Source organism: Plutella xylostella, chromosome 16 (genome assembly GCF_932276165.1).
Source record: "Plutella xylostella chromosome 16, ilPluXylo3.1, whole genome shotgun sequence".
NCBI classification, from domain to species: Eukaryota; Metazoa; Arthropoda; class Insecta; order Lepidoptera; family Plutellidae; genus Plutella; species Plutella xylostella.
This window is the reverse complement of record NC_063996.1, coordinates 3444990-3462871: the sequence shown is the minus strand read 5'-3', so window position 1 is coordinate 3462871 and position 17882 is coordinate 3444990. Positions and strand designations below refer to the sequence as shown.

Sequence of the window (17882 nt, the reverse complement as noted above, 5' to 3'; positions counted from 1 at the left end):
AGCTGACCGATCAAGCGCCGTAATCCTAAGGCGGCCCCTAGACGATCAATTATATTGCGCAATATTGACAATTGTGCAATATAATTCATCCTCTAGGGATAGTATTGAAGATTACGCAAACGTCATTTGGATTAAAAACTTATTGCACAATAAATATATTGCACAATATCATTGTAGGTCTAGGGTCCGCCTAAGTCTTCCCTTTGCCTTCCCCATTCTTTCTCTCAGATACTAGCATAAAGCCGTTTCGACAATCCTTAAGCAGTATCGCTTATCCGTCATACCCTTACAATGCTTCGGTAGCTTGTCCTAATCCGTGTGACAAGAAGTAGTGAGAGGTATTGCACCCCGCATTGGGGTGGCAGTGGCTAAAAGGATTCCTATAGTGGGTTTTACTATACCGCCGCCGCCGCCATCGCTATAGTAATTGATTTCGCAGTGATTGATGAGTTCGGGGAACATTGACCTCTGCATTTACCGTGCTTACTTATTTAGCTCTATATTTTTTATTTAATATTCAGTTGTGAGACTTGTAAGTTAATATCTAGGTATGCTTACTTAGTAGTTTCCTTAAACTATTTGTTTAGTTCATACAATGATGATAAATTTATCTGAGTACGGTTCGTAAAACAAGTTTTCTATTTTAATCCAAAATATTCTTAGATAAGTATATGTTTCGAGTATGATATCGTTATCTCAAACGTATAACTTTTTCATGCCTGCCATAAAGTTGATAGACTTTAACATTTTATTAATTAACGTTTATGTAGAGATCGTGTTTACTCCGCTAACTATGAGCTTAATAACCGTAACATATGTCAAGACCAGGCCCAATGGCCGAACTGTTTCCAACAACGGAAGTGGCTCCTATTAACTATATTAGACTACATATTGTGTTTGTAGAAAAGCAGCTGACGACCCTAACGACAAAATAACTATTTATAACCTTAATTAACTACAAACGCCTGTTAGTTTTGTCAAAACCTAACCCCTAATCACATTGCAATTAAGTCCGTTTTTACGCCAATCTTCTTTTTTTCCAACCATACATCATCTTAGTAACGACCTTAACCTTCCTGATCGAAATTGGGCCTAAATTACCCGTGTTTAGGTGTTGTGTTGATTGAAGGAGGTGGCGGGTTTTAGTTAACAAATATTTGGGTTTCTGGTGTGTTTTTCTGCCATATAATTAGGCTGCAGACACCTTCGTGTAGTGGCGGTTGTCCCGCGGGCTGTATGCGCGGTGACCAGGCTGTTTGTACAAAAACAAACCTCACATTTATATTATAAAAAATAAATTATTCAATGAGCTGTCAAAACGGATTTTAAAGCGAGTAAATTCAGCTCTCCGAAGTTAAATAATACATTGATTGCGTGTTCTCTGTACAGCGCATTTGCAGGTGTTTAATCGCATTTATTAATGTAAATTAATAAGTTCGCTGCCATATACAATAAATGTAATTAACAGTCTCACCTATTGCCGTTAGTGGAACTTTGTGAACGCCAAGTTGTAGTAGTTTTATCAGAAATACCACATTGTTATTTCCAAGTTGATTGATTTATTGGTTCCTACATGAACTGTGCTGACATAATACCTGTCTTGCCACTCGCCTTGTACGAGCACAGCTAATATATAAATTAGATAACATGTATGGAATCTATGGCAGAAGGATTTCGATTAATACCTTTTATGTGCTTATGTACATAGTTTCACTTAGAAAAATGTAAGCCTTATTTGATTAGAGAACTAATTATGGCCTTTATATGGCTATACGACAAGGCTTAATTTTATTCTGGAAACTGAATAAACTGTTCTCTTTTAATATCCTGAGAATCGGACACATCCGTTTAATCATGGTCACCCTACCGAGAGTGGTGAGTGAACTTCCAAAAACCAATATATGCCTTATTATCGTGTTAATAAGATATCCAACACTCATACACTATGTAATTTAGGAGGAATGTGTAAATAACGCTGCGAGGCACTTTTAAAATCAGCTGCATTTTGTGAGATGTCTGACTATAACTAGGGTATCATATAGATAGATTTTTATCGTTTGATTTTTGTACAAATGTAAGTATAATATTTCTCTCTTAGTTCAGAAGGTATAGAGCCTATGTAGATACTTAATATAATTGTGTATTTTGATTACCTAAATAATTATTCATATCTCAATTAGTATGTAAGTAATTAAAGCTACGTCTCAATAAAAACAACCGCATGATAAAGACTGGCATTCAAATTTTGCCTCATAAAAACGAATTCAAACAAATTATTACATTCAAACGAAGGAAGGAACTTTATCTACCATGAAGAGATCATTCATTACTAGAACAATTTACGAATACGTATTTTATAATGTGGAACAGGAAAGTTATTCTATCTTGACATAAAAATTTACAAACGAGAGCTTTCGTGCAATCAGCACCTTTGATGCAACGAGATAGAGTCGTTCTTCGCGGCAGAGGTTGGAAACTTCGTTTAACGTATGGTAGAGTGACCCTCCAAGCTTCGTTCAAATGACGTGGCGCCTCCAGAGCTATTAAATAAAAGGAGGCATCTGAACTATCTACCCTCCACCGTGCTAGACCTCCCAATACACATTATTCCCATCAAAATGCTAGATCAAAGTATGCTGGGCGATATATGTATAATGCTTTCCCGCTATTTTGTACTTGAGCTATGACGATTAATGCCTCTCAACTAAAAGGTTTTATAATTTTATACGTTCACGCATTTATTTTATAGTGTTATAACTATAACGCGGAGAAGCAGATAGATTTGTGTGAAGCTGTAAGCTTTTACTAGTAACTTCAAAGGTTTACTATGTATTACGTGCAGTTGGTGATAAAATATGAGAGAATACACATCGTACTTAATACGTACTAAACGCGAAACCTTTCACGGGAAAACGGCGGCATAAATTTTGATTAGGTACTGTAAGTAGCTGACACCCTGGATATAGGCTAAATTTTTCCCGAACTTATTTTTGATTAAAATAAATTACAGCCAAGTAAGATACGATATTGAAAATATTTTTATAGCTACAATTGTTTAGCCTTTATGCCGTTCCTTTTTACCAACCAGCTTTTATTTGGGACCCTTTTATGGATGACATATCAATTTCAAAGGCTCTTCAAGAAGCTAAGCCTATTTGTTGAAGAGTCCTCCAAATATCAACACTCCTGTTTTGAACTCCAAATCTCTGATTTTTTTGGGTAGGTAAGGTACATTCACTACAGTCATGATGAAAAGGTCAACAGATGTCACTAATATAAAGTACGGTCAGCTGCATAAGTAGCTATACTCTTCTGTACCCTGTCAAACTGACGAACCGTCAATGTTTCAATGAATTGGTAGGCGGTTTCAGATTGACAAGGTACAAAAGTGTAAGTATAGCTACTTATGCAGCTGACTGTACATGTGCATGTTTCTTTAATAAAATAGAGAGAAGAAATTACAAAAAAATATCTATAAATGGGTATCTAGAAAAAAAGTTTCCTAACAATACCGATTTTAACGGCAAATTTGTGGTCATAGACAATTAGCTAGTGATGTGGTTGGATAGAATCGAGTGATTCGGCATAACCGATGCGCAATTCGAACATCTTTGTCGGCCGGCACTCATCAAAGGCAAAACGTGTATAATTTCTCAATTAGCATTCACTCGCAAAAATCGATTCGTTCTAGTAGGCTATTCCTTTATTCGATTATTTCATTAGCATCGTAAATCGTGTAAAACTGTCTTTTACGCGAAAATTAAGCACACAGTTATTAAATTGTGATTCCTCGATTATGACTGGTTCCATAAAAACATGTTGTAGTTGTGTGTAGGATAAGAATAAGAACATACTCCATGATGATGATTATGTCCTCTTCGTCGTATCCGACAACAGCGACTCTTGCTACATAAGACTCGGACTTGCCAGCCACATAAGAGCACATTTATAACATACCCCATACTATATACCTACACTTGTAAAACTAGTAACTACATACAAGTTAATATCTCTTTAATACTTGACATCCAGATGCTGAGATGAGCTGATTGTCATTAATACACTATTGATAAGTGCACAAAGAGCGAATAAATCTTTACTGTCAACATGAACTCATATTTCCTTCGTCTCTCTACTTGTACAGTGGGCAAAACAAGTTATGGGCAGGTATTCACATACGTGTTACTTTATAATGACGGCAATAGATTGGCATAAAAATGAACTGAAATGGAAGAAAACCAAGTTCAATTTTTACTAATGTGAACAAAGATTTTCAGTGAGAAAAAAATACTAGTTAAGTTCGTTTGAGATTTTAATATAACTGTAATTAGGCGATGATTGTGATAGCGAAGTCTATAAGCTATAATGACAGTGGCATCTAAGTCCAACTATGGAACAGATAAAAACTTCCACTTCATTTCCTTCATCTCTTCTCTCTCTATCCAAACCATAGACTATATCCTCTCAAAGACAATCCATTGAGCAAACGACGGCAGTTCTGCCGACGGTGGTCGGCCCGTGTGTCGGCACATGAAAGCGCGGCCGCTTTGACTGCGCGTGCGCCGGCAAATATTTATTGTAATTTAGTGCCCGCCGCCGATCCCTCGTTAATCGCTAATGGATCGACTCCCGCGCACCTAGCCGCTTTTGTCTCTGACTGTACTGGCTTAGGCTGTGAGGCTGTGAGCATTGTTTTGAGATTTTGGTTTAAAGTTTGTAAGTATATAAGTACTTGAGATTTATACTAAAGATGATGGTCAATGTGACGGTCATATTGTTTTATATTTATTTATTTTTTGTTACTTGAAAACTATTTCAATTACTTAAATAATATACAATTAATATACTTACCTAAGTATCTTGATTTATTATTTAAAATAAAAAAGCAGTCTACTATGTACTTACTTAGTTATAGATCTTTGCCTACCTTACTTTCTATACATGAACAACAAAGTTTCTCAACACAATGCCATCATCCAAGTATCAATCAAGTTACCTAATACGCGAGTCTACTGAGTTCCTTCTTCGAACCTCCATGTAGGCATTACCGAGACAACTTAGCTTGTATATTTAACCTCATAATTCAGCAAAACTCCATTTCTAGTACGACATATGAATACTAATGCCACAATTCATTGCTGGTCTATACTTTATCGTTCTTTACTGCTCAACTTATGTGTCCGTGCTACTGAACGATTTAAATGTGACATTCAGTGATGGTGGATTTTCGTGTATGTTTCTAGGTTAGTGAATTAAGGGGTGAATCGGGTAGGAGATTTGTAGCTATATGATACATTAGATAGGATGGATGAGTACCTAATGGAATCTTGTTTTTAAACGCTGGGATTTCTTAGGTTTTACCCAACGTTACTATGGAGACGTAATACTGAGGCAAAGAAGGATTGTTTTGGTTTAGTTCTTTAAAAAAATAGGCATGTTGTAAAATGTTCATATAATGACTTAAAGTTTTTCTGGGTGTGCATTATTTCCCAAGAAGGCCCTTCCACCTGCACACGGGAAGGCTTACTCCAGGCCAACCAGAATGCTATCAAAGTTGCTTCTTTTTGGTCTAGACAAATATATAAATGCGCATGTTCACTGACACGAAAGAAGAAGAAGAAGGTGTAGGTTCAAAATGGATGTAGAATGTAGATTAAATGACTATTCCTGATCCTGATCCTGACAGTGCTAGCAGGCTCACCGCCGTGGATTCCGGGAAACGTACGGTGTCCAAGAATTTACCCTATAGGGTAAAACAAAACCAAACGAATGTAAGTAATAGGGTGGGAAACGTTTGTCCAAGAATCCACCCTAGAGTGAAATTTCTAGGGTAACATCATTAGCCTATAGCAGTCCACTGCTGGACGTAGGCCTCTCCCAAAGCACGCCACTGGATGCGATCTTTAGCTTTCCGCATCCAATCATAACCAGCCACCTTTCATTCGGAATAATCGCTCACCGCCATCCAAACCTATGTATTTTGCTTCGAACCAAACTTGAAAGTTGCCAAACTTTTTCAGCTACAAAATTACCAGCTAACATTCCAGCTCCATACTGTAATGTAAACTGGAAACAGCGTATTTACCTGTAATAATACGGTAATATGGTAGTATTCGACGTCAATGATGAATGAAGAACATCGTTATATCGTCGGGTGATATATTAAAAACTTAGGTTACGTGACTCGCTGACAACAATATCACTGGCGAAATGCGATTCCGAAATTTCAGTCCATTTGTTACCTTCATTACTAGTACTTGTTGTTTATTTGTCAAATACATACATTACGTATTGCTGTATTGGGTTACGGGAAGGAGGTCCCGTTTCTCGAGTATATTATAAAATTGTACTTTTGCATGGGCAAATGGAAATTATATGGAGCTTTTTTATAGTTTGCCTAAAAAACATAAACAAAGCACAGTCACCGTCAGCGTCACCAGAGTGATGACGTCATGACGTGATCTTCAGGTGTCGCACAGTGGGTCGAAAAATGCTAAATGCAGACATTGTTTTTTTTTTCTCGAAATCGTCGCCTCGCTACCAAGTCAACATAGCTGATTGAGTTTTCGTGTCGCGAGCAAGAAGTGTCAATACGCGGTGTCTCTCGCCCGTAACATATTTTACACTGCGACTGTACTCGTCTACTGTTTGACAAAAACTGGAGTTTCCTGTTTTCACTCCGCTTGCCTGTCGGTTCAGTTTATGCAGATATCTAGACACACTGAATACCTACCGGGTTTTTGTAAGCATTTCGCACAGTTCGAATATCATTAAACTAAAAAACATATTAAGTACCTACACTACCTACTATGATTGAAATGAAGGTTTTATACCTCTCTATATCTTATAACTTATTACTAATAAGATAAGTACCATGTCTATCAAACTTATCAACACAAGCAATCACTGCGTTTTTAAACTATAATCATAAACAAACTAAACAACTGAATTTTAGTTCCGCTACCCGCCGCAGCGCTTCCGTGTCGCTGCTGTGCATTATTTACCGAACCTTTTTGTTCGGTAAAAAGGGCATTAGTGAACCCTTCTATTGACACTCAGTTAAGACGGTTTGCGTGTCAACAGTTTCGACAAATATTGGTCGATCGGCGGCTCCTCTGACTAACGTAATCCGTTTTAAGTAAATCTTTTTGCCGCCAAACGTTTTACTCTTTTACACTATGGTGTCGGGTTCACGGGAAGCGGAGTGAAGTGGACATATTTTTTGAAATTGGAATATCCTTTTTGTTTTTTTATCACAGTCGGTTTGGAAATTTGAGGTTAGTACTTACTTCAGAAGTTAATTGAGTTGGTACAGTTGGTAGGCGGTATAATGCAGATATTTCTTTAGCGCTCCTGAATATAACCTCAAGCCACTACCTATTAATAAAAATGTTAAGTGTAACTTTTAGTCACTTGTGGTATTTCATATCCCGGTATCAATTAAAATGACTACCTACTTTAACTTTTTATAAGAACCCTTTTTATTTACTTAATTTTATTTGATTCTATTAGTTTTTTTATTTAGTTGTTTTACTTTGGGATATGATTAAGATTCAGATTCTAAGTGCAAATATGCAAAAAACTCAAGTAGGTCGTTAGTGACCCTCTGGGCATATATGGGCTAACAAATGGCATGATTAGGTAGGTATATATCAATACAAAATCAATCAATCAAAACACAATAAGTAAAGACGACTTGATTATGAATGCTGAAATTTTTAACTTAAACAAATTATGCCCTGATACATTGTTATTATTAGAAGAAAGAGAATCCCACCCAAAATGCTCACGTGAATACAATAACCTAGATAGACAGGTGAAGCGTGCTATAAGGAGGGACATTAGAGCATTTAACACGGAGGTTATCAAACTAGCATTAGAGAACAATAAATCACTTAGAGCAGCAAAAAATGGCATAAGCGAAGGCAAATCGTGGATAACAAAATTGACAGATGAAAATGGCAATGAACAAGGAGGAAGGGATAAAGTCATTAAAATTTGTACTTCATTTTATAAAGCCCTTTACTCAGATCCCGCCAAAAATAATACAAATTTAGATTCAGATAAAACATACTCCCGCCCTGACTCTATCCCATTTATAACAGGTTTTGAGGTTCATCGCGCCATTATGAGCCTCAAATGTGACAAAAGCCCAGGAGATGACGGAATCACCTCAGATCTGTTAAAAGTGGGGAAGTCGGTCTTAATACCCTATATAGCAAATCTGTGCAATATTATATTGACGACTGGAAAAGTTCCGAAAAAGCTATGCCACTCTAATATAGTACTACTTCACAAGAAGGGAGATAAATCCGATATAGGTAACTACAGACCTATCAGCCTGATATCCCACATTTACAAAATTTTTATAAAAATAATAGAAAGTCGCATTTCCCACATACTGGACGCAAATCAACCGCCTGAACAAGCTGGATTCCGACCCAACTTTTCCACCACAGATCATCTCCACACCCTTAACCAGATAGTTGAAAAGTGTTCCGAATACCACACACCTTTATATTTAGCCTTTGTAGATTACAGTAAAGCTTTCGACAGCCTATCTCATTCTTCAATTTTCGAAGCTCTAGAAAATCAAAAAATTCCCAACACATATATAGACCTCATCAAAATCATTTATCAAAATAGCACGGCAAAAATAAAATTACAGTCACCTGGACCACTTTTTGACATAGAAAAAGGCGTGAAACAGGGAGATCCGCTATCTCCGAAGCTATTTACCTGCACGCTCGAAGAGGTATTCAGAAAGCTCGCGGTTTCATGGGAAAACAAAGGTATCGACATCGGTGGCAGAAGATTAACCAATCTTCGCTTCGCCGATGATATCGTGCTGTTTTCCCCGTCGGCATCAACATTCGAACGCATGCTGCAAGATCTCAGCACGGCAAGCCTTCAAGTCGGATTGTCGATGAATCGGTCCAAAACGAAGATCATGTCTAACAGCGTGAAACATAGGGTCACGGTAGACGGTCAGGATATACAATATGTCAACGAGTACATTTACTTAGGCCAGCTAGTCTCATTCGAAAACAGGCAAGACAAGGAGATCGATAGACGCATCGATAACGCCTGGAAGAGCTACTGGTCTATGAAGCAGTTGATGAAGGGCAACCTTCCACTGTCACTCAAGCGCAAACTCGTTGACATGTGTATCTTGCCCGTCCTAACCTACGGCGCACAGACATGGTCACTGACCGAACATCAAAAGACCAGACTGAAGGTCTGCCAAAGAGCGATGGAGCGTAGTATTCTAGGTGTAAAATTGACAGATCGTGTCAGGAACACCGCACTACGCTCCCAAACCCGCATAATCGATGTTGGTGTCGAGACCGCGAAGCTCAAATGGAACTGGGCCGGCCACGTCTGCCGAATGCACCCGGACCGGTGGGCCAAGATAGCGACCGAGTGGGTGCCGGGCGACGGGCGCCGGCGGAGAGGCAGGCCGAGAAGGAGGTGGCGGGACGACCTCGTCAAATATTTGCCGGATTGGGAGGTAGCCGCATTGGATCGGGAGAAGTGGAAAATTAAAGGGGAGGTCTTTGCCCAGCAGTGGGAAAACACATAGACTATTTAAAAAAAAATAAAAAAAAAATATCAATACAAGGTATGCACATTGCACCTATTTAGTCGATAAAGATAAACCCTAAATTGTGCTCGGCCATCATTTGGAAATCGTCCAGCTTGCGTTCCGGTAATATTAGAATATGCACAAATATTAAAATATTCATTTTAACTGCAAGATTAAGGATCTTTTCTTTTGAAATTATGAAAAAAGTGATCTTATTTAGACTAATTTAAAATTCTCTATGATCATTCATTTCTATTTTCAGACATCAGCTAAGCCACTAACAACTGCTTTAAGTATAGAAAACAAACTAGCCATACAAGACAACATAAACAAACATAAGAACCTATATGTGTGTAATTATGACAATTACCCACGTAGGTACGTACGCCATTTACCTTTAAACCAGTTTCAGTTAAAGTATTTATAAAGCTCACTCGACTTAAGTACTTCGCAAAAGTAGTTGGAAAAAACTGAGCAGGAAAAAAGCTCCCGAAACTTTCCACGAAGTCCGTAATGTTGATTAGAAAATCCTCTTAGCTCGGATAAATACTTAACTTAGGTATGGAGTAGTATGGACCTAGTGACTCGAACGTCTTCAATTGAAAACTCAACTCGGATATCTCTAAATTCAATCGATATGTTACAAGCATCCTCCGACTTTGCCGAATCGCCGTCTAAATTTCAGCGAATTCCAAACATTCGCAATAAAAAACTTTCCTATAGAGTCAAATCACGTTTCGATGGCGTTCTGCGAATTAAAATTACAAAAATCTAGACAAGGACAGCCTAGCTGCAACTGCATACGCGAGAGCGAGTAGCAAACAATGCGACATCTCACCGCATCCACGCCCCGTAGGAATAAAATTCAAAATAAGATTTCAAAGGAACTAAAAGGAAATACAAACATTGCGGTGGGTTTCTCTCGTGTTTGTCGTGGGCTAGAGGGGGATGGAGAGTGTTTCGTCGGCTGCGTGTATTGGTTACTTGATATGAGTTATGGCGCGTATGTTCCCGCGTAAATTACCCACTTGGCGCGAGTGTGTGGGGCGGCGTCGCCGGCCACCGCCGCCGCCGCCGCCGCCGCTGACGCGAATGCGTTCTGAATCTATAATCAAATGCGTGCCAATTATAAAATCTTGCAATTTATTTAAAAAATATTAAGTAATATTAACGCTTTTAATTACTGTGTCATTAATATCGCAATAACAGCTGGTGCCCTAGTCAATAAAGTAATTATAAATGCCCGGTGGCCTGCAATGCGAACAGGTTAGGTTATTTACGAATTACTGAAATATATTGTGTATGTAATTATAAGACGGAACTAAATAACAAGAGAGAAAAAAAACCGAATCCCCAATTTAACATGGTCGAAACACTGTGTGATCACGAGTCTTAACTACATTTAGCGCCATCTGTTGTGGAGTAGCGCAAGCTCATTCTTCCTACTGTATTTTTTTCGTATAGATCACTTGGTATTCAAACCGCAATTAAATTAAATTAACTTTAACGAGAGTTTAGAATGGGGTTTTAAACAAATAGACAAAGTATGATGTGACAGCCTCTTATCGTTTAATGTAAGTTTTGTTGGCAGGCTTACCACGGCTAGGTACAGTCGTTATGGTCTTACCATGAAACCTATACATGCAGTAATTAGATGTTTAGTATTGTCAATTTACCTTTATCCACAATCTCGTAGGTACCTCGGTGTTGTCGTATTTACTGAAAGGTAACAACTAAATCCAAAACCAAAGGCAAGCGAATCAAAAAAACACACGAATCCCAAAAAGCAAAGACAAGACAAACGCTTCCCTCATTAGTTATCACAGCTGCGATGCGACTAATTATTTATAATCGATTACCCGGCTCATCTAACCCGGCGCCAGACCACCGGGCATCTCCATTTACATATTAATTTGTTGTCGGCCGTAAAATAAAGAAATTCGACCGATTAAAAGTGGGGCTATTAAGGTGATACTTGTAATTCCCGCGTTATCGAGCGGCCGCGCGGGGGCGCCACTTGTGCGGTGACCCACTTTGCGCGGGAGTCGTGTCGCTGTCATGTTTACCCGACGCATAGATAAGCGGTAGTGGGCATAAAGTACATGTGTACGTTAAATAAAAATAAAAAATATGTTTGGTAAGATTGCTATGTTTAAAAGAGATCAACAAAAAAAACCGAAAAAATAGCGCAATAGTGCAACGCTCACGTCCTTCAAAAAATCGGTCAGAACTAGTATGTCCTAAAAAAAAATCGGTCGTGTGCGGGCACCCTAATGTGAATGACTGAATGACACGGAGGCTAGTTAACTAACCGTCGTCAAATGATTCTCAACCGACCCTTTGATGATGGGCGTTTGTTGGAGAAAATAAGACGTCAGGGCTATGATGATAGAGCGGTGGTGATTGTATTTTATGTGAATACAGTCTCATTTTGTTTTGTGATCGTTTTTTTTGTTTCGTTAAAAGTGGTTTAACAGTTCATTAGTTCCACGATTGTTTTGTACAAGTACCTACTCCAGACTTGAATCTGCTGTAATCCCAAGTGAATTAAGAGTTACATTTCATTTTGTACTCAAGTGATATTTCATCAAATTGGCTTTAAAAAATCCTAAGCCTAAGTACCTATATAAAATTATTTTCTGGGTACTTTAATATACATCTTCATTGCCTCAATCAACAAGTACTTAAACTTAAATTAATTTTAATCAATCACACAATGCAACTACTTAAGATTTCAATCAAAATCTGGACATAAAATAATTAAGTCCCATCACAACAGGCACCCCAGCGGAAGCGGCCATCAGTTAGATTATTTAATCAAATTACCAGCAATAAGGCACTTCATTTAGTTTAAATTAATGACAATAATGACTGTTTGAGTAGGGTGAGGACATAACGAGAAATTACAGATTTACATCCTTTCACTACGGTGACATACCCTAGGTAATATTTGTTATTATTCTGTGGTAATATCGGTCTCTCATCGACACGATAACAATAGGATTTGAATTAAGTACATATATGTATAATTATTTTAATATGTTGGCTAAAAGGCACTGAAATTAATCGTGTAAGGACCTATTGGCTCACGACCATTTTTTCACGTATTTTCAAAACATGTTGAACAAAGGTCGTTTAGAACGACGAGATGAGTCACCCCGGCTTACTATATCAGCTGTCCGATACCCATATTACAGGCTCTGCTTACTTTGGGGTCGGAAGACCGTGTGTGAGATGTCGCCACATATTATTATTATATACTATGTTGTGTCGTTACCATCTCGGGACAATGGGGTCACGGACATTTGGAAGGTGTTTTGACAACATTAATTATTATTATAAATGCTTTTAATTATATGGTAGGAGAGCATACAGTCGCCATGTTTAGGTGGATGGCCGCAAGAAACTAAGAATTTGGACTGTTACGATCACGATGCAGATAAGGGTGTCGCCACACACGCATCAATAAAAAGTTTGCTCATTATAAAAATTATAAATTAATAAAACATGAACAATGAACAGTCGTGTGCACACTGTCGCGATATCGAGACTCGTAAGAACCATATTAGGCTGCGACCGGCGCGGTTATACAGGGTGTTAAAATAAGTTAATGATGATCATGCTGAAAGCACAACATTTGATTGTAAGAATGTTAAACTATAAATTTGTCCTATAAACAAAAAATTGACAAATTAGAGTAAAACCTTTAACAAAGAATTTTAGGTATTGACGGTTTAAATATGATGTCTTTAAAATCGTTATCATGGTAAGCCGAAAAGGGGGCGACTTAGGTTCATCTATGACTTTTGAAATTCGTGTAAGATAGTTTTTCTTCCCCGATTATTATCTTTGTTAGCCGCATTACTTTTGTATAATTTCTATACATTGTGATCTTAGAACCAAAAAAAACTCACTGACTTGCCGAGTAAATATACCTAGATTACCTAGCAATACCACATTTGAACATTCTGTATAAGACATCCTCTGTGTCGACGGTGCGTGGACTGCGGCCATCATATTAATTCACAATCGACAGACAATAGCAAAACCGATCGCCGTAGCCTTTTCTATAATTGTTCCTGTCACTCTAATGGCTTTCTACAACGCTATTTTAACGTCAATATTAATATATAATTATTTTTATCACGAAGGAAACTGCCGGCGAAATTGTTTTTTTTTCGTCTCTTTAGTGAAGTAAGTAGGTATTCGCATTGTTGACGCTTAATTAGATTAATGAAATCTCGTTTGCGGAGTGCCATTATTTCGTAATTAAACATTATAGTGAGAATGGCGACCTAAGTGAGAAACCGTGGGATAAACACGCTTATTTGCGCTGACACCGACTAACTAGTATACTAAGTAAACCTACGTAGATATATGAGCTCTCTCTACGCCATTTCGCCTGTCTTTGGTGGTCTCACTTACTGCTATGTGCCTATTAATTAATGCTGAAATTTTAACTAAAAAACATAATAACAAGAACAATTAAGTTTAACATCTTTAAGTGCCAATTTTACCATAGTCGCTTATCTAATCGACAGGGATTGATTTATAAATTAAACGTCATCGCTCCATATAAAATTCATGACAGATGTATCAAAAGTCAACCACTGCTCCCTGGTTATGCTCTAACCAACTATTGAGAAATTGGCATTTAAATTAGGCTATAAAAATTCAACAACCGTAGAAAAATCAGTCTAACCGTTTAGTCTACCGACCGGAATCATTATATGACTCTACAAGACTACAAACAAACTAATGATATTATAGTTATTCTGTAAATCCCAATGTCATACCACCCATTGTGTCTATCTAGGCATGCAATGCAAAAATTTCGTTTGTATGCAAAAACTGCATTAACATTCAACGAACAACTATGTTCTGATAAATCAATAGTAAACACAATGTGCTGGTATTTCACTGTTTATGTCGTGGTCTGCTTCGAATATAGTTCGTTATGAATACCATTTTGAACTTTACGATACTAGAATTATCATTAAATAGTAGCGATTCTAATGGCATCAATTTTAATTTTAGCGATTTAATAGCGTAAATGGCCGGAATAAATCAAATTCTTATCTTATTTTTAAATTTTCCAAACTTTTATTTTGTCTGTATCCAGTTTTTATCGTTTAGGAAAATGTTATATTTTGCCGTCTCATTAAAAGCTGTGTCGTGTGCGTTTCTTTAGAAACAAAAAAAGAAAGTTTTTTACTTTCCCAATAACCAGGAGCATCAAAGCACATTCTATTTAATATTCAAATCGGTCATACGTGCCCCCACATTACGCCACGCTAAGTATAACCCCGGGACGCGGCTGTGGGGCGAAATCGGGGTTTTTTCGGTCGATTTTGGTTAGATAATGACAAGGTGCGGTGACCCCGGCCTATTGTTACCAAATTACAGTGTTTTAGCCTTTTTAACGTGTCGTTTTGGAACCTTGTCGTAATATGCGTTGTTTAGCATCGGACGAGGAGACAATTTTCTTCAGTAGCTAGCTTTTATTAACAATGTACCTATCTAGGAATATGTTATGTTTATGTTATTGAACAGGGACTAGGCTTATAATGGAAATTGATGTATTTTGACAAATTAGTGCCGTTTATGACTAATTTTTGTTTAGTTGTTTTTGGATCATAGATAATATGAACCAGAGTGTTCTTAACCATATTTTATCAAAATCGACTTAGCCGTCCAAAAGTTATTCTTCTTGAATATCTTTTGTTCGGTATTAAGTTTTTAATACTTACATTGAAACCAAGGTTCCATCCAAACACGTTCTTAAATAATAAATTCAATAAGTACTTAATTTATTTTCAGTTTCAGAATGCTTTCTACGCAACATAAAAAACCTAAAGCTCCTAACCCACTTACTGTACGCCACAATAAAATTACATAATTCCTGCATCGATAACTGTTATATTATATCGCTAACAATTACATGTAATTCTCTACCATTTGCTCCGGTTAAGAGATCGACAGTGACTTAGCTCATACATGATGCAGTACTATAATAATGATAGGTAATAAGTCTAATAGGGCGCCTTGTGGGAAGCCATCATATTTTATCATTATCGGGTCACCCTTCATGTAAATTTCTGATAAACTATTCAAGGAAGGTTGCTAATTAAGTGAATCGCTTTTTTTTATACATTATTCTAAGCTATGGAGTATTTTACTTAGTTCAAATGATATATTTAATAGTTCGTGAAATTTTGGTACGCATAACCATAAATAGGGTCCAAATAAATACGATACAATACGATGCCAATAGGTATGCTTTTTATAAGCCTTCATACATAAATTATAAACGTTAGGTTAGGTTAGGTTAATGCGATTAAATACTTACTTTAAAAACTATGATAAATATGAACTATTTATTTATTTACAGTAATTAAAATTAATCCCGCAATTGACATTAAACTAAAACACGGTCTGCGTTCCTCGCTCAACTGTCATCGTATTGTATTCAAATGAAAATAATGCCTACATGGGTAGATGCCCCCTTAATGGCTGAGTTTACTAACGACCGAGTATAATATACTAATAAAATTGTCACTTCTCAACAGCTGTCGTATCCGAGCGCCATGCATCAAGTGTGCGGCCAGCCTTAAATTATAAATCGATATCTTTAAATACTTCCTATGCTAACCTGCTGCCCTGGTAGGTGGTTGACATGCCATCCTACTTATTGTGATGAATTGTTGCATTAAAAAGCTACTAAAAATAACTACTTATTTATAACCGACATCGATTCACTCCATGAATATATTGGTGAATAAAATATATCAATTCGTGTCGAAACTGTAGTATTAAATGCTTAATACGTCCCTCTTTGAGTAAATTACATAGAAACAGAAGTGTTTATCTGCACAGTTCTGTTTCCTGATGTCGTACGTAAATTATAATGTCAGCAGATATTATCTAAATAGCTGTCGCACTGCATCCGATAAAAACCAATGGCGCAGATTAAAATATACGCGCGTAATTTATGCTGCACTACACTATTGGTATTTTTGGTTCTTTTGTTTATTATTTCAAAGCTCTTAATCTCATAATGTTACACAAAGTGGGTCGGATCTGTCCTATCTCCTTAAATCTAAAATATACCCGTCTTTATCGTACTTATAAACCTCAGTAGCGTGGTTACCATCACTGAACATTAGCAATTGACAATCCTGCAGTACCACACTGGGTAGACGGGTTACTCTATACTGACGAAAAACGAACGAACAAGAGCTGTGGTGCAATGGCCGCGATCGCCAAAACCACGAGATAGAGTAATGACCTGGAGACGCAAGACGCGCACATCAAGACGTGACGCGCTATGCCAAACTTTTGTCACGTCACGTCTAGACGTGCGCGTCTTGCGCCCCATGCTATCCCTCCTTTCGTAGCGACTCGTCCATAGATACCATCCTAAGCTGTCATAGTGTGTCACACAGACGATCCTGAACTCCATGCACAAGTACCAGCCGCGGTTCCATCTCGTGCGGGCCAACGACATCCTCAAGCTGCCCTACTCCACGTTCAGGACCTACGTGTTCAAGGAGACCGAGTTCATCGCCGTCACGGCTTACCAGAATGAGAAGGTGAGAAGAATATTTGTCACTCAAGAGCATTGAATATGTTCCAGCTGCCTTTGATTTCATGTCACTGGAACTTTTTCATTGCTCGTAAGTGTATTTTAATGAACTCGTTTGAAGCAAATTGTTTAGGCAAATATAATATTATGAAAATGTTAAGTTGTAATAGCACTGTTGGCAAAACTTTAATATGGATAAATGTAAAATGAGATTTAAAATAAAAACATAAATTCCAAATTCTACGGTTAGTAAGATACTTGATTGAGAATCTTCCTTCGTTTATCATCATCATTATGGTTAGATATCTAGTCCCTAATGATGAATGAATGATATCAGTTTTTGTTGAAAAATACTTAAAATTTTCCTGTTACAGTCGACCATTCAGCATTTTATTGACGACATTCTTGTTAAAATTTTCTCCGATATCAAATTTGATACTAACGTATTTCCTCCTTTCAGATAACTCAACTGAAAATCGACAACAACCCGTTCGCGAAAGGTTTCAGGGACACCGGCGCGGGGAAACGGGAAAAGAAGTAAGTATCTAAACCTTTTCCAAATAAAACCCTCCCGTTTTCCACTGGAAAAGTCCCACTACATCGCTGAATAACCCAGCGGGTTCTAAAAGAAGAGGGTAAGATTAATGACGGCATTTAAAGAACCGACTATTTAAAGAAAAGTTAACAGCTAACGAAATTAGCGTCCTATCT

The 17882-nt window shown here is 37.5% G+C and overlaps 1 protein-coding gene across 8 annotated transcripts in view; it reads left to right on the top strand.

The window, feature by feature from the left end:
* LOC105381771 (optomotor-blind protein) overlaps nucleotides 1-17882 on the top strand; it is a 73991-nt gene that overhangs the window by 49536 nt on the left and 6573 nt on the right. For 4 of the 8 annotated variants that reach the window (XM_048626245.1, XM_048626244.1, XM_038118422.2 and 1 more), the window contains 2 exons: nucleotides 17032-17178; nucleotides 17632-17708. In XM_048626245.1, the coding sequence (XP_048482202.1) occupies nucleotides 17032-17178; nucleotides 17632-17708 (224 nt within the window). Of the gene's footprint in view, nucleotides 1-17019; nucleotides 17179-17631; nucleotides 17709-17882 lie in introns of all 8 variants that reach the window. The other 4 variants (XM_038118420.2, XM_048626243.1, XM_038118417.2 and 1 more) reach the window with 1 other exon arrangement.